At 40.5% G+C, this 22,492-nt stretch overlaps 1 protein-coding gene across 2 annotated transcripts; it reads right to left on the bottom strand.

Annotated features, from left to right (window-relative positions):
- Positions 1 to 13,574: 13,574 nt before the first annotated feature.
- On the bottom strand, positions 13,575 to 20,973 carry LOC131225410 (protein TRIGALACTOSYLDIACYLGLYCEROL 4, chloroplastic). Of its 2 annotated transcripts, XM_058220944.1 has the most exons (6): positions 20,547 to 20,678; positions 19,676 to 19,799; positions 18,835 to 19,089; positions 16,530 to 16,884; positions 16,099 to 16,433; positions 13,575 to 13,972 (listed from the first exon to the last, which is right to left on the bottom strand). In XM_058220944.1, exons 2-6 carry the CDS (start codon positions 19,685 to 19,687, stop codon positions 13,775 to 13,777), a joined length of 1,155 nt encoding a protein of 384 aa, XP_058076927.1. In that variant the 5' UTR covers positions 19,688 to 19,799; positions 20,547 to 20,678; the 3' UTR covers positions 13,575 to 13,774. The 2 variants fall into 2 exon arrangements, with proteins under 2 accessions (XP_058076927.1, XP_058076926.1); XM_058220943.1 differs by lacking the exon at positions 19,676 to 19,799 and having other exon boundaries at positions 18,835 to 19,081; positions 20,547 to 20,973.
- Between the last annotated feature and the right edge of the window lie 1,519 nt (positions 20,974 to 22,492).

Genomic DNA, 22,492 nt, shown 5'->3' with positions numbered 1-22,492 from the left:
ACAGTCAAGAGGGATGAGAGTAGATGGGATTAAGAGGGTTATTGTGCGCCATCCCATCCCGTCTGTTGTTTGGGATGGCAGGATGTATTTCATCTACCGTGCCCTCGTAAACACCGCCTGTCTCTGAGACGGATTCCGCCAATCTTGAGATGCAAGTTTTCACCGCTATGTGGGGCCCACCGAGATATCAATAAGATATCTACTCCCTCCATCATTTTCACCAGCTTACATTCAGCCATGAACCTGTTTTGAGGTAGCTATAAAATAGTGAGTGGAGCACACCACAAGAAGCAATGGAGATGCAAACCCATCCATTTGTGACGGTCCAAATACGCTGTTGTAGATCCCATGGGCTATTGCAAACCCATGGGATCAACGGACAAACACTGACACCACCATCATTACCTTAAAAACCATCACATCCCCACTAATCCCATGGGATCGGTCTGGCCAAACACGCCCTTACCGTTCATGCCGGTGTGGCCTATTAGGGATCTTGAGCCCAATGCCTAAAACGACCGGTCCAGTAATGAATGAAGGGCTTGGATAGAGCATATATATCATGGTGGGTCTTACAAGTGGACCTCCTATTGTTTGAAATGTCACTGTCAGGCTTGTATCTTCTTCTGTAAAAGTCATATGGAAGTAAATGCCATAGTAGATGATTTTCAATGGTGGACATTCTTATCTCATTTATTTCCTATAGTGTGGCCCACTCCGTATATGGGTTAAGCCAATATTTGGAATCAATGGCTAAAATGGCCTAGCAAAATGGATGGATGGATTGGATGCCACGCATACAACAAGCGAGTTCTATGAGTGGGCCACCTCTTTTGTTATATTTTCATCATGTATATGTCAATATGACTTTATGAGCATGACAATAAATGCATTGGTAAATATCCAGGAAGGTTTCAATGGTGAGCATTATTGTCACCACTATTCCCTACAGTGTGGCCCACCTATAATCAAACTCTGTCTAAATTTCGGGCCCTAACCATAAAATGATCTGGCATAATAGATAGACGGTCTGGATTTAACACAAACTTCAAGGCGGGTCTAGGAGTAAAAACTTCACTTGGTCTTTTGATATAGACAGCCTCTCAGCATGCACAGTGAACACTTATATTGGTTTTATTTTTTGTAAATATATAAGTAGGGTTCACGTGAGTGATCTACTCCGTCCATGAGATTGGCCAGCTCATGGTGGCCTATTGAGCTTTGCATATCCATAAAAAACCCAAGAACATATAAATAGAGAGGGAAAAGAAAATATGGAATTCCAGTCATCGAATGAACTTCCACCACTATGAAACCCATATATACGAATAATATGTACATCTAGGTAGACCATACATTGGCCACGATGGGTAGCATGGACAGGTGGGTCCCACCTTCTGGCAAACTGGAAAAATAACATGAATATCAACATAGACGTCGAGATGGAGTCCATTTGATGGGACCGACATTAAGACAATGAGTAAACGACCCGTGCACTCACCTCAATGGTTGATTTGGACACCGGATGTATATGAACGGTTGAGATCATTTTTCCTTCTTCTTAATCTTCTCTAATTTCTCATTTAATTATATATTTTCTTTTTTCCGTATCATTTCTTTTTTCCTTTCGATTTCTTTCACGCAGTCAATGTGATGGACGGGAGATATTTTATACACGAGGACGGCATGGTCATCATTGAATATAGAGGATAGGCATAATGCGGTAAGAGTGAGGCATAAATGCGTTAGATATTTTTTTTAATTTAAAAGTGACTTTTACTAATCCAGATATTTTATACTAAGTGGTCCCCACGTCACGTGTGCACATATGTATGGTGTATGTCATGCGTTGATTCTAATAAGGCACACATCTTTCGATCTAGCCATCGAAATGGAACGTGTCGCGCGGCGTTGGAATCACAGTGTCAGTGTGATTGCTAAGGTATACATCTTGGGTCATTACGGCACTAAAACATGGAAACCGATCGGAACTCGTCAATCTGGCCCATTCAAACGCAGAACGGCACCGAAAATCAAGCTTATGGAAGGTTAATCAGGATACAGGTCTTACATTTGCCTTATTTTTTTGACCTTGTTGTTTCATGTTTTTTCCTATTGTACATCATATTGAAATTTTGGATCTGCCTTATTTTTGGGACCATGTTGTTACATGATTTTTTCCATTGTACAACTTATTGAAGTTTTAGATCTGCCTTCTTTTTGGGACCATGTTGTTACATGATTTTTTCTGTTGTACACCGTATTGAAGTTTTGGATCTGCCTTATTTTTGAGACCATGTTGTTACATGAATTTTTCTGTTATACAGCTTATTAAAGTTTTGGATCGGTCTTATTTTTGAGACCATGTTGTTACATGAATTTTCCAGTTGTACTGCCTATTCAAAATTTGGATCTGTCTTATTTTTGGGATCATGTTGTTACATAATTTTTCAAATAGTAAAGATAGAGTGAATTTCTCACCTCACCTAGCTTCCTGTTACAGGAAATTCTAGACCTGCTTTTACTGGCTTCAAAATCATGATGCACCCACCTTTCAAGAAAAACGGTAGAATGCATGAAGAGGCCTATCGCGTACGGTTTCAGTACAATGTACCAAAGCTGACCTATAATCCCGGGTACACCTTTATTTGATACTCTGGCAGTGCATGACCTTTGATATGCAGCCATTCCGAGATGGTGGAGCCCGCTGCCTACATTCCCCTAATCAAATTATTTGATAAATCCTAATCGCTGTTTCATAGACAGTAATCTGTTGAAATACAACCATTTTTTGACTGTCCAATCAGTGTTTAACAATCAGATTATCAGATATTTGACAATGTCAGGCCAGAAAAACATGAATTTACTCAGGCCCTGATGTGGGTCCATCTTGAAGTATGTGTTGTGTATCTATATTGCCAGCTCATTTTTAGAACATGAGCTCAAAAATGAAACAAATCTAAATCATAGATGAACTATGCCTGATTGAACGTCTACCGTTAAAAACTTTGTAGGCCCCACCAAAATGTTTATTTGCTAATATTGGCCTAAATGAAGGAAAGGCATGAATTTCAGCTTGATCATTAACTTTTGGGGCCCACTTGAGATTTGGATTTTCTTTACTTTTTTTTTTTTGCATTTAAATGAGCTGGAAAACAGATATACGGTGTAGATATAAAACACATACATCAAAGTGGGCCCCACAGCCTTACTGAATTTGGTGTTACTTTGACCTAACTGAATCCACTCTCTAACTTTTCTTGATAAATTGAGACGTTGGACCTGCATTTTGGACTTTTCCAAGTGATTTACTTGTACGTCACGGGTGTAATTTTAGGTGACTTGCAAATGGTTGTGTACCATCTGCAGAGCATCGAAGTTTTATCTCGTTGGAAGAATTTAAAACCCCACCCATCCATCAGACGGTCCACCCACGTGGATGTTCTAGCCCAAAAATATGAATGGTTTACTCAGCAGAGAAACAGTTGGACAGCTTTGAAAATCGGTGGCCTACATGACTAGAATGGCCTCAATATTCGGTTAGGAAGAAGAGGGACCCTCCTGATGTATGGACCAGATCTCTCCTATGTATATGACATGCTGGCACATGTGACTGGGGGCGGGACTTTTTTTTTTTTCTACACGCGCACACACACCACCATACACTCACGCCTTAGTGGAATTTCCCACCTATGGGTACTCGAACCCTTGACCAGGACTGGACTGAGTTCTGTCAGGTTTGATAGTAGGGCCCACTTCGATGTATGTGTTGTGTATGTATATCCATGCTATCCATCTATCTATCATGTGAGCTTATTTTACTGCATTAGTCCAAAAATGAAACAAATTCAAATATTAGGTGGACTGCATTACAAGAAACATTAATCATTCTTCCTAAGTTCTACTATAATGATTATTTGCCATACAACTTATTATTTAAGAATAAAATAAAAAAATACAAATATCAGCTTGATCCAAAACTTTTGAGATCCATAAAATAAATTTTAATGGTCAGTAAACACTATTTCTTACAATCTGATCCAACTGTAATTTAGATTGACTTCATCTTTTAGCTCATGTATTAAAATGAACTCCTTATATAGATAGCCAATGTGAATATACATCATATACATCAAGGTAGGCCCATGGCCAACATGGGTGGAAACTCAGTCATGTCCCTGACTCACCGAATTGGTTGTATATGAGTTTCCTTGTCAATGCATACACATGAGTTTACTGAAGCTCTAATTGGCAATAGAATATGTCATGTGCACCATGTGTCGTGGCGGCAGAAAGGTGTAAATTTCTAATATCCCGAGGGAGGAAGTTACCAATTAAGAAAGGTCAGCCATTTTTTTACCTCTTATAGGTCTATATATAGAGTTGCATGTAGAGAGTGGCATTTTATTATATTAATCTACTGGAGTATTTTTTAGTACCAGATTTATTATATGGGTGAAGGAAATATAAATCTTATACTTTTTTTTTTTAATGGTAAAAAAGAAAGTTCTGTATTGTTATATCGTAAAATAAGTATATTATTAAATCACATGCCTGATATTTTATTTTAATTTAACCATTTTAAACTTGTGTTTTTTATCCATTTCTTTTGTCCTTTGGCTCCACCCATGTGTGCTGCTCCAATCATGTTAGCAACATGTAAAAAACAGCACACTTTACAAGATTCATGTCACTAGATGTGGACCACCGTTGGATTCATGTCCATGGTCTAGTGGCCAATGTATATTTTTAATAGCCAGATCGACAAAGTAGATGGATCTAAGTTTCGGTGGCCCATATAAAAAGAAGTGGATGTGGACCGCACACAAAACGGCTCTTATTTTATTGTTGGGACTTTTCTTTTTTCTTTGTCATTTTCTTTAGTTCGCAAGTACACACATGCCAGTTTGTTTTTATGCACATCAGATGCATTGCAATCTAGTGTTAGTCTACAACCGTTTGTACCCATGGATACAGTCCAGCAGAACCTGCATGGCGCTGGACGTGAGGAGGTTAGGGAATTGTTTATATGGTCAGTTATCTTACTAGCAGAGGCAAGTGGAGCCCACGGTTCAGTGATCCAAACCATTGAAATGATGGGCCTCACTATGGAACGTTCATGCACCAAAAATCCCCTAGATTGGGGTATCCTATCCATAGATGAATGTGAGCAGGTGCTGTATCTTTCGTACACATGCTGAAATCAACTTCGTTTTTTCTCACTGCTGAGATCATCCCGATGATTTTGAACCGTCCATGTTCTCAGTGCTGCCATCAATAAACTGCAGTCAAACAATCAGGCTTCATTGCCGATCCAGACCTTTAATTACTGGAGCTTAATGTGGGACGTTTATAATCAGGCTTTAGTGTAAGTTTCTCTTGGTGGACCTTGTAGTGTATTATCTACAACATGGACGGTTCTGATCATCGGTCCATCTCAACATGTGGGACACAACGGAGCAAAACTAGCTCCTTTACTGGTGATGATAATGATAGACCCCTCACTTGCCATTCGACATGCATTGGATGTGCAGATTAGCAGCAATTAATTTTCACGTGTGTTGCACGTGAGGGGAGAGGTACGTGTGGGGCTGGCGAACAACAGGAGCCGCTCATTGGTTTGGTCCCCTCATACACAGCCGAAGTCGTTTAACCACTGACTAGTGATTGTTTTATGATCTGAACGGTTATCTGGTTGTGGCCTCAATCAATGGTCCACCTCCTTTTCAGTTTTTAACGAACAGTGACTAATCAGGTCTCCCACGTGCGGCATGGATCGTTCTGGATGGTCCGAACGTGGGGCCGGTTGAGATGGACGAAATCAGATGGTTCAGAACACCGAATCGGTGTGATTTTCAAGACATTCTCCACCAACGGAAACGGATTGGCTACTCCCCCTGCCACCACCAGCCCGGTGGCGCTAGTGGTCGGTGCTCTGTGGGCCCCACCATGATGTATGTGTTTCATCCATTCCGTTTATCCATTTTCACAGATCATTTTAGGCCTTGATACAAAAAATGAGAGGATATAAATGTCAGGTGGACTACAACACAGGAAAACAATAGTGATTGGATATCCACCATTAAAATCCTCCTAGGGCCCATTGTACTGTTTATTTGACATCCAATCTGTTGATTAGGTCATACAGACCCAGATGAAGGGAAAAACCAAAACTTTTGTGGCCCCCAAAAAGTTTTTAATGGCGGACATTCATTAAAAACTGTTTCTTGTAACGTCGTCCATTTGAGATTGGGATATAACTCATTTTTGGTCTCGTATCGTAAAGTGACCTAGAAAAATAGATGGACAACATGGATGAAATACATATATCATGGTCGGGCCCACAGAGCACCGACCATCAGCCATTGGCTGGTGGCAGCGGGAGTAGGCAATCCGTTTCCCCACCAACACACAGCAGTGGCCCACAAATTAGACGGTCTAACTCAACCCACCACCTGCGAGGAGGTTTGCTTAGCCCGCACCCAATCATGCAGCCACCTTGCTCGTGTATGGGACATCTTATCCGTGCGTCATGTGGATCCTATTTTATGGATGACCTGGCACAAAAATCGGGCTGGTCTGTTCATAAAGTGGACCACACGTGTCCCACATAATGGACGGTTTCAGATTTGTTGCAAAACGTCTGCACGCGTCCTGGATGATGAATAGACCAATCTAATTTTGGGTTCAGGCCATATCCACGTGGGGCCCACCTGATGCACGTCTCTTGTATGCCTCTGATCAGAGGCCGGGTTCGGCACATGAGGGCACATGTAGATGTGCGTGGGGTCCTTGTCCTGCGAATGAATCGCATTCCATCTTTTCCAAAAGGCAACCTAGATTGCTTGCAGTGATGAGATGAGCTTTGATACTCTGGCAGAGTGCGATGAATAATACGCAGGCACTTAGAAATTGCATACGTGGCATACAATGAATCAAATCAAACATTCAAAATAAGGTACCCATTGAAAGGTATCCGATGCCAAAAACTAAGCTTATTTAGTTATCTGACAACGGACGATTAAAATGCAAAAATATCAACCGGTCCCTTTTCCACAAACAAGTGTCCACAAATCAAAGGTTAGGATTGTTCAAGTAATCTCACCATAGGATAGTGACTTGACAAGGTGGGCCGCAAAATCTGGTCGGTTCTATTTGAGCTCATATATGCCACGTGTACAATCTCTAGGTGCATGCGTATCAAAAGTCATAGGCAGAACGAGTTTCGTATAATTCCCCGGTAGCCGATTAGGTGCGAACCCGGACCTACAAGAGACGGTGCGGTGCATACCGTGGGGCCCACTTTAATGTATGTATTCTATATCCACGCTGTCCATCCGTTTTAAAAGATATTTTAGGGTATGAGACCAAAATAAAAAAGATCAAATATCAGGTGGACCATACTATAGAAAATAGTAGTGATTGAACGCTTCAACATTAAAAACATTACTGGGGCCCACTGTAATATTTCAGTAATGTTCATTTTCCATCCAACCTGTTTATAAGGTTAAAAAAACCTGGATGAAGGGATATAAAAAATATCAGCTTGATCTGAAACTTCTTGGTCCACAATAAATTTTTAATGGCCATTCATCACTTTTTCCCATGGTATGGTCCACCTGAGACTATGATCTGCCTTATTTTTAAGCTCATGCCCTAAAATGATATGTAAAAACGGATGGACGACGTGGATATAGAATACATACATCAAGGTGGGCCCATGGTAAGAGCCGCACCGTCTTGGTTAAGGCCGGGGCCGCACCTAATCCACTCCCCGTCATCGCCACGCCTTTAGGCAGTGGGGCCCACCTTCGAGAAAATCAGCAGATGTTGATAACTAGACCACATTCATTGATTTTCAATCAACACAATCGAGAGAAAGCGAAAAACTGATTACGTAATCAGAAAAAGCTTAGGCCCACCTTTATGCATTGCTTCAAGACCAAGTCAAGGAGATTAACCGGTGGATATTCGCCACGTGGAAGTGAGTCAGACAAATCAGAGGGCTTTTGGAGGGAACGTGGATGCGGTGGATCCGATGGACCACAGAACTCAGTGGATACCTGACTGTGGGGCCCACCTTGATGTATGTGTTTGACATCCACGCTGTCCATCCGTTTTCGCAGATCCATTTAGGGCATGAGCCCAAAAATCAAACATATACAATTCTCAAGTAGACTACACCATGAAGCAGTGGTGATTGAACGCTCGACATTGATAACTTTCTAGGGCCCACCGTAATGTTTATTTTCCATCCAACCCGTTGATAAGATTAAACAGATATTGATGAATGGAAAACATAAATATCATTTTTCAAAACTTCTGTGGTCCCAATAAGTTTTTAATGGTAAGTGTTCAATCAACACTCTTTCCTTCGGTGTGGTCCACATGCTGCTTGGATCTGGTACATTTTTCTAATTGTTCCTCTAAAATAAGAAGAAAAAACGGATGGACAGCGTGGATATAAAAAACATATATATACATCAAGGTCGGTCCAACAGCCGGATCCAACGAGTTCGTTGGTTTCCGAATCTGCGTAATAAAGGACGGAGTAGTACTGAAGGACCTGATGACAAAGACGCTACAGAGTTCGTTTTGTCTCCGTCGCGACTGAGACTTCAGCGTTCTGTTTCCACCACTGGGGTCCGCATGCTGAGTGATCTGATGATCGGAACCGTCAATTTTTTTTTATTTCATGATATAAAATCAAATATATGAAAATTTGGATGGATATATATTTTTAATATGACCAACCATCGATGAACTTTGAACAATGAAAGAAAAAATTTCAATGGCTTACAATTTACTCTAAAAAAATCAAAGGCTAGGATCATTAATGAAGTGTGAATGTAGGATCATAGTTTATTTATGATACTAACGGTATTATGTAAGGTTCATATCATGTAACTATCTCACCGTGTGGGCCCCAGTAGGTGATGACACACGTTGGAGACGCGACAAAGGCGAAACGAACTCGTATTATGAAATGTTGACGTGGATCAAGAAAAGCCGCGCATAATACATTTTGAGAAAAACTTTGATACTCTAGGAGAGTGTGATGCATAATACTCAGGCGCTTCAATATTGCATTCGTGGAATAAAATTAATTCAATAAAAACATTTCAAATTACGGGTTCCAGTTTATATGTATTATAAACTAAAAATTTCGTATATTTCGTTATCTGACTATCGGATTGATGGACTTTTATTAGACGGTTAAAAATGAAAATATCAAATGCTCCTATCTTAACGAACAAGTGTCCATGAATCGGTGGTTAGAATTTATCAAAGAGTCTGATTTTTGTTTTTTGTAATTTAGTACATTGAGATCCACAATTTACTCAGTTAAATTTAGAGAAATATATAATATGTATAGAATTTTCAAGTGCCTGTGTATCGAGGGATATACTCTGCCAACGTATCTAATAACTTCTCAGGAAACGACGGCGCCGGTCTTGAGGAATGAGAAATTGACACAGTGGATAGTGACGCCCACCATTAAAACCTTCTAAAGGCCAAAAAGTTTTAGATCAAGCTGATATTTGTATTTTCCCTTATTTTATGTCTTTTTGGACTTTTGAAGAGGTTGGATTTCAAATAAACATTATGACGCGCCTTAGATAGTTTCAACGGTTGGATCATTCTCCCCACTATTTTCTTTGGTGGGATCCATTATATATTTTTATTTGCCTCATTCTTTGGCTTATAACCGAAAATAATATCTAAAAATGGATGGACGGTGTGGATATAACACATACATCATAGTGGGGCCCACAGAACTTGGTGACGTCACTTCAGTAGCCTGTCGGTATCTAATCCGCGTCCGAGCGTCAGCGCTGGACATAGATTGCGTCCTACCCCCGCCCGGGAAGGGCTCTGTGGGGCCTACCGTGATATAAGTGTTTTATCCACGCAGTTGATCATTTTTTCAGATCATTTTAAGGTATAATACTAAAAATGAAGTAGGTCCACAACTCCAGTGGAACACACCAAAAGAAGCTGCAGCGATAGTGACACTTACCGTTGAAACCTTTCTAAGGGCCACCGTGATGTTTTTTTTACCATCCAAACTATTCATAAGGTCATGTAAACGTGGATGAAGTGAAAACACAAATATCGGCTTGATCTGAAGCTTCTCAAGCTCCCAAGAAGTTTTTAATGGTGGAAGTTCAATCCCCATTTTGTGGTCCACTTAAGCCCTGTACCTGCCTCAAATTTAATATCATACCTTAAAATGATCTGAGAAAAATGATGAACGGCGTGGATAAATCACTTACGTCACTGTGGACCCACAGATCTCCGCCCGCCGGCGGGGGTAGGACGCAATCCGCGTCCGTCAGCGCTCGTCTTCGCACACCAGCCAGTCCGCTTCTGAAAAGAAGGCAGGAGTATTTTTGGTCTTCAAATGCTCGTCCGTACCTCCAACGTCTAAGTTGGGATCTGAGAAGATAAGTTTTGGACTCTTCGGAAAAGAAACCGGGTGAAAAGTTGCATCTGCAGCCTGGTAGCGGGAAATCGAAATACAAAATGTACTCTGGTAGCGGGAAATGGATCTACAGCCTCGAGTCACACGTGCCAACATGGCACACGCATACGAGATCTGGACCATTCATCAAATGGGACGTATTTTCAGCATTCCCTGGGCCAAAACTAGGAGTTTTCTACTAATAAGAGTGCACGCTTGTATGAGAAAAATGGACAGCTACGAAAAATAACCAATCCAAATTCAACGTAGATCTGTGGCCTACATGATGAGCGAACCAACCTTCTTGTATCCTCACAGGGCATGCTACCTGGCGAACGGCCCAGATCTGGCACAAATGGCCCCCACGCTAGTCACCACGAAGAGATTGCCGAAGGGATCAGGGCAAGAGCACCCACCCGTACCACGTGTACAAGATCGAAGGCATATCACATGTGGGACCAACACGAAACTGCCAGACCCACTAAACAAGTGGCCCCCATCTTGTACGAGTATGCCACGATAGTACACGTGCTGCAATTAACCTTTCCAGGTCCTTCTCAACAGGAACTTGGGTGGCATTTCTGGTGATATGGTGCCACTGCAAACTATACTATGCAATCCAGACCAGTGATCTGATGGGCTCTGTTGTGGATGGACCACTCCCAAAATCACTCAGATTGCAACATCTCGTTCATCCAATTCATCCCTTTTTACTTAAATGCGGACCATTGAGTGAACGGTCTGGATCAATGAAAATTGGTCCACTTGTGTAAATTGAGAAGTAGGTGGCAATGGGCCAGGCTACCAGGCCTGGGCTTCAAATCTAAGATTGGTGTCTGGGCCGGGCTGATGAATGGCATGGCCAGCCCTCATCAAGTCTAGCCCTATAAGGTTAGGGTGGAGGCCTTCTTGGCTCGATTAAGGCCAGGACCAAGCTAGGACCAGGGCTTGGAGGACTAAGGCCGGGCCAGGGCCTACAGCGGTCCAGACCTAGCCCGGCTCATGGCTGCCCTTATCGAAATTCTAAAGATGTGATGCATCTAAGCTGTTCAAATGGGACTCGATTTCGGTAGTGATCCCTCCAGTACCGAGGTCGGTACTGGTCTGTGCCGTGGGCTCCACCATGATGTATTTGTTTTATCCATGCGGTCCATCCATTTTTCTGGTTCATTTTAGCATTCTCTCGAAAATGAGGGAGATACAAATCTCAGGTGGACCACACCAGAGAAACAGTGGTGGTTGAACGACCGCTGTTAAAAACTTCTTGATGGTTACATTTTTGTCCTCTCTTCATCTAGGTCTGTGTGATCTAATCAACAGTTTAAATGGCAGATAAACATTATTGTGAGCCCCAAGAAATTTTTTAATGGTGGGCGTTTAATCACCACTTTCCTGTAGTGTGGTCCACCTGAAATTAGGATCTGCCTAATTTTTGGGCTCATGTACTAAAATGAGCTGAAAAACTGGAGGGACGGCATGGATAAAACATATACATAGTGGAAGGGCCCATAGCACCGATCAGTACCGAGATTTTGGTGCTGGAGGGGTCATTAGGGAATCCCAGTCCATTCAGGACAAGCGAGCGCCAGAGAGATTTAACCCACTAATCACCGTCGTAGCATTTGACCCAACTGAAAAATATTCATATTTCATTCCCAGAGATGACTTTTTAAATTCAAACTTACATTTGTGTTCCCAGAAGAAGAAGAAGAAGAAGAAGAAGAAGAAAAGAAGTCATGGGACAAACGTTTTTAATGACAAATGAATTGGTACGAGACATTAAAAACAAAAATTCAAAGTGTGAGCTGTGAACCCCGCCACCATCTGATCTCTCTGGTTCATGAGCTGGTGATGTAATAAGGGTAGGCCCCAATGTCTCATCACATCCAATCCTTTGACCGAATGGGAGTGAGACTCATACGCAGCAATCGTGGTTTGAAATTCGGTCTTGGTCAATACGGATCATATCCGGGTATCGTACTATAGGCTGCTTCACATGGATACTGTTGTCTAATGTATTAAATATTTCTGTAATAGAGTCTGTCGATGGCTCAATTCTATCGAGAAAATCTCGGAAGAATTTTTTTTTTTTTAGTTGATTATGAGATGGTTTTGGAGGTTGCTACTCAATAGCATCTAATAATATTCAATGTCATTGACTGATCTTTGATGTCTATATGTCTATCGATGTCATTGAAGGGTATTCGATGTATGTCAATGTCATTGAAGGGCCCATCGAAGGTGCACACGGTTTTACGTAAATGCACAATTTATTTACTATTCCAATTGGGTGGTATATATACCATGTGAAATTGAGATTAGGGCAATGATTAGAGGTGAGATTAGGGCAATGATTAGAGGTGATTGAGGCTTTCTAAAGTGTTCTAAATGGTTCAAGGGTGTTGCTAGAGATTCAAGAGCTCTATGAGATCCTGTTTAAATTGTTAACATCCACTATATCTTGTAATATTGCTTTCATATCTATTGTAAAATTGCTTTCATGGTGCATTACTCATCGCTTTATACCATGATTTTTTTCCCTGCAAAAGTTTTTTCACATAAAATTTGAATTATCATGTCAATTGTGATTACTTTACTTAATTCTGCTCCGTGTGCTTCGGCGAGTCCCAACAGATACAACTGTGCTGTCCATGTATGGTTGTATATTGGTTCTTCACCAGAGAAACTCAAATCCGATACTCTGGCAGAGTGTGATGGATGATACACAATCACTCATAAATTACTTAGAAATTGCATATTTAAATCATAAGTCAAACTAAAATGTCCAAATTATGGGTCCCAGTTTCCACGTACCATGAACCACTAGTTACACTTATTTGATAATCAGACTACAGATTGGTGGACATTTACTGGACAGTTAATATTGAAAAATATTCCACGGTCCTATTTCGGAGCATTCATGGATCAGAAATTAGGATAGTTCAACCAATCTGATTTTGTGATTAACTTGGCGACTGAGTCCCACAATTTAGACAATTTAATTTGATTTAACATATGAATCATGAAGTACGAGTTTCTGAGTGCCTGTGTATCAAGTGTCACACAGCTGGAGTATCAAATACCTCCCCATGTGTATGTGCTTCCCATCAAAATAACAAGTCATGATTTCCTTCATTCATGGAAATTGATACATCCATCGGACAGCCACAAAATCTATTAAAATTGCTAAAGAAAAAAGAATAGTCTTGGTGATTGGAAACATTGTCAAATTCCAATAAATAAATACTACAATTTCCTGCAAATGGATCGTGAAAGCATTAAACTCAGGAGATGGAGTACCAAATTCCATTAGCTCTCAAAGAACCGTAGCTCAACCATGGCCTCTCGTTGTTTTGTGGAATACCAAGCGACTGCCTTTGCTGAACCAAGAACCTTCAAGGCATACTCAATAGCAAAAACCGATTCATCTATGCGGGCAAAACGGTTTTGGATCTTTGAGTCGAATGTGATTCTGGAATCCACTCGGAAGCTGAAAGCTCCAACAATCTGTATCATATCAATCCAGAAACAGGGTAAGCAAATGATAGTCAAAAGCTGGGGGAAAAAAAAACCAGAAATGAAGATCATCCATTTTATTTGAAACATTTAAAAAGAAAGACTAGAATTCGGAAATTTTATTTTTCATTTTTTTTCCTTCAATACCAAAAGGATCCTGGTAGGAAAAATAATAAAACTTTCTGGATCTTTTCGATAGGTTGATGAAGAAACTGGCTTGAACAAAAATTTTCAAGTAACAGGACTGCTTCATGTTTGTGACTCTATTTTGCCCACCTTAATGCTGTGTTTGGCTGCACAAAGTGAATTGAATTGCGAACATTCAGTTTAATAAAGAGATAAAATGATAGTCAAAAGCTGGGGGAAAAAAAAACCAGAAATGAAGATCATCCATTTTATTTGAAACATTTAAAAAGAAAGACTAGAATTCGGAAATTTTATTTTTCATTTTTTTTCCTTCAATACCAAAAGGATCCTGGTAGGAAAAATAATAAAACTTTCTGGATCTTTTCGATAGGTTGATGAAGAAACTGGCTTGAACAAAAATTTTCAAGTAACAGGACTGCTTCATGTTTGTGACTCTATTTTGCCCACCTTAATGCTGTGTTTGGCTGCACAAAGTGAATTGAATTGCGAACATTCAGTTTAATAAAGAGATAAAAAGACAAGGTACTGATCTTTCCTAGTGTTATATAATGAGGAAGTAGCCCTTGAATTGCAGCTATGTTTCTCTAACATCCAACTCGTAAGAAATGAAATTGCCATTTGGAACACACACCTCAATATGCATCATCGTTATCATCTAAGCCTTATCCCAATTAATTGGGATCGGCTACATGAATCCTGTTCTGCCATTCAGATTCATAATGGAAGTTAACGCATAAATGTGATGCCAGCTGCCAGCCTGACGCAACCCCCCTCCTTTATCTGGGCTGGGGACTGGCAGTAAGAGCACAAAATTCCCACAGGCACAATGTAATAGAATATGGCACGGGTTGATTACAATCAAGCATTATCTAATAGTCTATTACATAGGCTGATTGCAATCAATAAGCTGATTACAATCAATGAATTACAGACCTCAATCTGAATGCCAAGGAACTTACAATTTGGTTATGTCCAATTTATCACCATCATCTAAGCCTCATCCCAACTAATTGGGTTCTGCTAAATGAATTCATTTCCACCATTCTAATCTATTAAGGGCCACGACTTCAGTTAGACCATAGGTTATCAAGTCTTTTCTTGCTACCTCCATCCACATTCTTTTGGGCCTTCCCCCTCCCCTTTCTAAACCTTCAAACTTGCACCAACTCACTCCTAACTGGTGCAGTTTTGTCTCCGTTGCACATGGCCAAAACATCTAAAGTCTACTTTCCCTCATCTTATTACTTACTGGTGCTCCTCATAAGTTCCCTCAAATGCGTTCATTTCTAATTCTATCCTTCATCGTCTTTGCATTCAGCCATCTCAAAATCCTTGTTTCAGTTATACTCATCCTGTGAACATTGTTCTTCAACTGCCCAACATTCTATCTCATAAAGCATGGCTGGTCTTATAGCTATCTTATAAAATTTCCCCTTCATGTTGATTGGTACATGGTGTTATCTCCACTTTATCAGACCAATAAATCGGAATTCAATAGGATAGCACTTCCAATCGCACCATCAACAAAAATTTTAAAAAGAAAAAGGATTTTTTTTTTTTTTTTTTCCCTTTTGACATAATTTTCACTCAAAGATCTAAATGTTTTTTTAACCAAATTGGCTGAGAAGAACATTTGACAAAAAGAAGAGACGGAAAATGCAGCGTTTTGAATGCACTCAACAGTATTGTACCATATTGTGAGATGCATGATAGGAAGCAATAAAAGTGTATTAGTCAAATTATGGAATTCTGCAGTTTCTAAAATTTCTAAAATTCTACAGAAGTAGAAATTATAAAATTCTTCTTTGATGCCATTGCACACCTTCTTCAGTTTCCAAAAATAGAAAAAAGCACTCCACTCTGCCCACAAACACCGCTTTTGTGATTTTAAAAGAAAAAGTTGTAGTACATTGATACATTTGGGATGAACCCAAATGTATCAATAAGAGAATGATGAAATTGATTGATACCTGTTGCTGAAGCGAAAGTGTGACATCAGGGCAGATTGCATGGACTGCCTCAGAATCAGGTTTTTGAGAATGATAGAAGCTCTGTGCTAGATGTGTAGCACCTGTTAGAAATTTCAAACCGGAAGGGAAATCTAGACGCGCATTTAATCTGGTGAGATCAAAGAAAAGCCTCTGAAAATATCCATGATGAGCTGTACAAGAAACGGATGCAAACAAATCTGCTAGAAAAGCATGCTTGCTTCCTTGGGCAAGTATGCGTAAGGCCCTGAAACCCTGCAAATCTTCTGTTGGAGGTCTCACAGAGTTATCCCCAAACGATGCACTGACGACACTACCTGTAAAGAAAAGATCGATTGTGGACGCCATGTCAGGTCCTCCAGGACAAAATAGCATAACTAAAAATGTCAGGAAGGCTGTCAACAATATCATACCCATGATCACTGAAGCTGAAACATGAGGATCCGACAGAAATACATCAAATGGCTGCACCATTTTCAACTTCCTTTCCTTGCTTCTCCAAATATCAGCATCCTTCTTAACAGAATAGGCAGCTTTGACACAGAACCCAGGCAGTAGATTTGGAGGTACTCCACTGGTCTGATCACCTCCAAACTGCTTGGGATGCCCACTGTTATGCTGTATGCATAAATGATAACTCGAGCCAGAGTCAGAAGCAACAGGAGCAAGATCAATAGCCATTGATAATGGCACATCCCAGTATTTGCCAAGATCATCAACAAAAAGTCCAGGCCATGTCGCCTCCATTGTTAAGTTGTGATGTGGAAGCTGCATTCATGTAAAGAACAAACAAATTACAGTTAAAAAATGAACAAGCCAATGGAAAGCTTTTAAGCAAGTATCAATGCTCAAAGAAAGCATGCTTAGAGGCATATATGCATCCACAGAAGCAAGTTCTATTTGCACTCCTTATATCCTTTTTAGTGGAAACGATCTTATTTACCACTACATATAACGCCGATAGCTTTGGACATTTTTGCCCTTGCAATTCGTCCTCACAGTATTTGTTCAAAGAAGGTGAATTCGTCATAAAAAGGTAGCTGCCTGGCAGGGAATGGTTGAGATTTTACTGCACAAAAAGGATGGCATAGATTTCACCTGCTTCCTTTCACTTCTTTTAATATAAGGCGTATAGCCCACACCGCCCTCCTCTCTTCTGCATGCAACACACACAAAGGCTCTGTGGGGCCCATCCTGATGATTGTGTGACATCCACTCCATGCATCTATTGCATCGACTAACATTGGGGCTTCAGTCCAACAAGTTAGGTGGATTGGAGACACAAGTGAGTGATGCCAAGGAAATGGGTCTCCATCCTAGTTGCCATTAGGCCCCTACCATTTTGCACTTGTTATAGATAGATTTAACTGCTAGTTTGCATGATGAGGTCCCTTGGAAAATGTTGTTTGCAGATGACGTAATGGTCGATGATATTAGAGAGGGAAATGCTGAATTGGAGGATCGGAGGAAGATTCTAGACTCTAGAGGCTTACTTAGCAGAACCAAGACTGAGTATTTAGAATCCAACTACTGTAGGAATAATTATAGAAACCAGGCTTTAGTAAAAATCGATAATCGGACAATTCCTTCAAGCATTTTGTTTTTTGTTATGCAAAGGGATGGAGAAATGGATGGGGATGTTCCTGATAGAAACAGATCTGGGTGGATCAAGTGAAGATGTGATCTCTAGAGTGTCCTATGATCATCTCGTGTCTATGAAACTTAATGTAAAATTTTATAAGACTTATTCAAATGGGCTATGCCGTATGGGGAAAAGTGTTGGCAGTTAAAAGGGAAGATGAGTACAGACTAAGTGGTACAGAGATGAGGATGTTGCGAATCTTGAGATGGATGTGTGGAAAGCCAAGGAAGGATAAAATTAAGAATGATGTCATAAGAAGCAGCAAGGTAGTCCCATCAAGAGATAAAGTGATGGACAATTGATTGAGATGATTCAATCATGTGCAATGAAGACTAAAGAAAAGTTTGGTGGGAGGGGAAAAACAATTTTGGTTGAAGGACCTGAAAAGTGGATGGTGGGAAGACCTACAGGGACTTAGATCGAGGTGTTAAGAAGGATGTAAAGACTTGTTCACTTAGCAAGGATAGGGCCTTAAATAGGAATGATGATTCAACAGCAAGCAGACACCAAATAAATAGAAGAAGGCTATGATGAAGATGATGATGTCCAACAAGCATATGAACCTAAGACCTCATCTGTAATTTAGATGGTACTTAAACAAGGAGGAATTATCACCTTGAATGTTAGCTCAAACCACAACTCATCAAACGTGTCCAGGTGGAGAGCGTGTATGACATCTTAGCAAGCAAAAGGGTAGGTCCACCTCAGAAGATCACCAGGTGCAAGAGCTATTGTAGTCAAATGATAAGATTGGCCAAATGTCTACATTGAATCAGACCATTGGTGGTTCCAACTTCAACCTCAAGTACAAGGTGGCCTGCCTGCTGATTGAACCAGCCCAGCATTCGCACCCTGTGATCTTCCTAGTCGAACCCACTGTTTGCATGGCTCAGATATCATACGCACTTGATACATTGTAATAAATCGACACGTGTGACAGATGGTAGCTTAAACTAACCTACAACCAGTTGTAGGTGATCATTGCTCTTAAAGAGTAGGTGATCATTGCTCTTAAAGAGAACTACTCGAGGAACATTCAAAAAATAAACTAATCTGAAATGTCACACCCAACTTGCCTTTTGAAGGACAATTGCCTTGTTTCTGCGTCCCTTCTTATCGGCATATGCTTCTGAGTTTAGGAGTATAGATAAATCTGGTAGGATCAAGAATTCTGAACAGAAACCAAGAGCATATAGCGATTTATCACAAAGATGTTGGCCTATGTTTTTAAGCCATGAGGATTCTGGGGGATTTCCTGGCGTGCTTTCTTTGACAGAAGATATTAATTTCTGTAAGTGGAACTGGCCTAGTAAAGTAGCAAACCTGCATAGCTTTAAACCCCCAATGTCAGTGACACCAATCCCAAAAGGACTACTAACACTCAAGAATATGGAGACTGCAAAAAGAGATGAAATACGAATTCTAGATTTCATTATCCCAGAGGTTTGCAAATCATTGTTTCTCAAAGAAGTGCAGTCTAACATAGAAACAGAACTGTAAATCTATCAAAGTGAGAGTTGTATCCAAAGGTAATGCAAGGGGCAATGTAAATAGTTCGTCGCAAGCAGGATTTCATTTTGGAGAATTCAGATATTGAGAAAATATAGAGTACAGATATTGAGTTTCTTCAAACATTGATTGCGAAGGGGAGTATACAGATGTATGGTTTAGTTACATGATTACTTTTGTTTCTTTGTTGTTGTATTTCTGGTTACCTTTTAATATACTTCTCTTGATTACTCATTAAAAAAAGTACAAAGATTAATGGTTCAAATTGATTTGAGGTGGGAAATCCCAGTATTGTAAGCCAGGAAGTGCAACAAGATATACACTGCACACAATCAAATTAGTGACATAAATGACAAGAAAACTCATCCCTATGCCACTTTGAACTGATAAGAACTAACATGTACTCACACATACAACCATCAGCTAGCAATGAGAAGTGCGAGGGAATATTGAAGAGGCAATTCGCGAAACACATGCCAATGGCGCCAATGGATTCAAGACATTCGTCAGGTAGGGCCCACTTTGAACATGCCTGGGCCCAAAGATCAAATTAGTCACATAAATAACAAGTAAATTCATCCACATCCCACTCTCAACAGATAAGAACTAAAATCTAATTGCACATTTGATCATTGGCCACCAATGAGAAGTGCGAGGGGGTATTGAAGTGGAGATTCATGGAACACATACCAAATTGCCAATGTAGCATATCTGAGAAATTCAGAAAATTCATCACGTAGGGCCCACTGTGAACATGCCTGGGCCCGATATATCAGACCAGTCCACTCATCTGGATGGCCACACATGTATGAGAAAAATGGGCAGTCACAAGAAAAAAGACCAACAGTCTAATTCAGTGTACATGAATGGCCTGGATAATGGACAGGCCAGTATTTTAGGCCATGGCACAGTCAAAGTGGCCCACCTGACACACGTGCCATGTTAACACTTGTGCCCCAAATCATCACTTCAATCTTTCACTGTGAGAACGACTCATTGCATGCCTTGTTACCAATTCAATTCAACATGCTAAAAAGAAATCAAACAAATACAAAACAATGTGGGAAATTAACACCTGCCAATTTTTTTTAAAAAAAAGAAGAAGCGATTTTGAGCTCTAATCAGCAAAGCAGCTAAATTCTAATTACAGATTCATCCAAGAAACACGGATTCGACCCACATTACATTGAACAATTAAATAGAAATGAAATGAAAACAAAAAAACAAAAAATGCCCATGATTTAAAATGCATTTCTTTTACACGACTGCCGAAACTTACCAATTCTCACCAAAAGGGAAGGTGAAAGCACGTTGCAGGGTGAACCCATCACCACCTCTGGCCGGATCGCCGGCGTAAGAAGGGACGAGCGGGGTCGACATGAAGCGATGCATGAAATCAAGCTGTTTCGGCCTCGATAGCTTGATTCCTCTCGACAGGCCGAGAGGAAGAGGGTTTCCAGGGACGGGTCGAGCGATGCCGTCGATAGTCATTGGCGTGGACATGTCCAAATCCCAGAATCCACTGTCCATAGCCCATCTCAATTTCTTCATCCTCTCTCTCTCTCTCTCTCCTCAGAGGGTTTTTGACGCTTTAAGCCCTAAAATTCGTCAGCTGCGTTTGGATTTTGACGCCTAAAACCTAATCTTTTTGGAGCTCTTCTTGACGATTTTAGGGGAAGAAGCTGAGTCGCTTTATTCGCTGCTTCTCTTTGTTGGGACTTGGGATGGTGAACAGCAAGCAATGGAGTACTTTTTTTTTCATATGTCGCGATTAACCATCGAATTGGCCCACATGTAGAGATGATTTCATGATCGGAACCGTCCATGTTTTTGGATCTGACACACACGCTTTCGCTACATTTGATAGCCAACTTGTGTATCCGAATATGGACCACGAGAAAGAAAATTTTCAGCGGCTCACATTCGAGTTCAAAAATCAATGGTCAGGATCATTTTATCAGTTCGATTATAGGACCGTGTGGGACGCACGTAGAATGGAAATCATAGGACTGTGAATGCTGGATCACGAGCAGATCACGCTCATGTCTGCCCCCGAAGCGTGTGTGATTTTATTAGGGTGATCTGTTTTACTCGAGTCGCCACTGCGTTTCTCCGTTTTGACAGCGGGCTAGAATATATACGAGTGATAGGATTAATCCGAAAGAAAGCCCAATAATAAAATGGCTCATTGATATGTGATCAAAGATTCCTGGTAAAATATTTTGATTATAAAAATGAAAGATGCCATCAACATTTTCTATTTATAAGTGTACAATCTCTACTTCACAAAATAAAGTTCTATATCAGGTGAGGTAAAATGTGTGTAGTGTCATGTTAATGTACCATTGCTGTCAAGCAGTAGCCCCAGTCAAATAAATTTTCCCTTAGTCACCTACTTGTCGAAGTGGTAGAATATATAGTCGGCTTGAGCTTTTCATGTGGGGGTCCAATAACTTAGTAAGTAACAGAGTATGCACTCTGAGTTGATTGGATGAAAATATGTATGTAATATAATGTGATGAATGAGATAAGTAAGAGGGCTGAGAAGGAAATGAATATTGCCTAATGCAAATGTAATTTGGAAGAAACTTAATTGAGACTGGGTACATGAGTAAACAGTTTTGTCACAAGGATTAGATTGAATGACTTAGATTAGATTTTTGAATGCTCGTATGCCTTCAGGTTGGACTAGGCTAGGTTAACCTGGGATGAGCCCTCTCCTTTTATTCTAACTTCTGCTGCTAGGGAAGATGGGGAGGCTTGTAGAATGGGAAATGTAAAAGGTTTGGAATTTTTCTAGATGCTTCGGAATGATTGGGAGAGGAGCTATTTATGGCCTCCAAATATAGTTTTCTTGCAATTTTTGAAAAGGTTATGATTTAAAAGATGTTAAATGGTCAGAATTTGATATCGTCACGTAGCATTACATCGACGATTGGAATACTTGGTAAGATAATAATTTTAGCCCAAAGGGAGGACAATAGAGTCATCTCCCCTCTTCGTATGCTTTTATCATCTCCCCTCTTCGTATGCTCATGGCTAGATGCGAAGCAACTACACATGCTTTTCACCCATTCTTGCCAAGACAAGAGAGCAAGACGAGAGCTGCCACGTGGGCTTGCTCTTTGACTTCAAAGGGAGCTCCCAGGATAGTGAGAAGTCCTTTAAGTCCTTTTTGGTTTTGATCTATAGGGGTCCTAAATGTTGATGGGCCAAGTTTTGGGC

This window comes from Magnolia sinica, chromosome 14 (genome assembly GCF_029962835.1).
Source record: "Magnolia sinica isolate HGM2019 chromosome 14, MsV1, whole genome shotgun sequence".
Lineage (NCBI taxonomy): Eukaryota > Viridiplantae > Streptophyta > Magnoliopsida > Magnoliales > Magnoliaceae > Magnolia > Magnolia sinica.
Note: the sequence above shows the minus strand (reverse complement) of the source record. Positions and strands in the feature narration are given on the sequence as shown.

What these genes read in the sequence shown, in the direction of transcription:
- LOC131225410 (XM_058220943.1), bottom strand. Translation starts at nt 20,818, where the DNA reads ATGAAGAAATTGAGATGGGCTATGGACAGTGGATTCTGGGATTTGGAC. An exon ending in TTCAGCTTCAGTGATCATGG is followed by an intron (nt 16,434 to 16,529) that starts GTATGATATTGT and finishes TTTTCTTTACAG; the next exon opens with GTAGTGTCGTCAGTGCATCG. An exon ending in CACTTTCGCTTCAGCAACAG is followed by an intron (nt 13,973 to 16,098) that starts GTATCAATCAAT and finishes GATATGATACAG; the next exon opens with ATTGTTGGAGCTTTCAGCTT.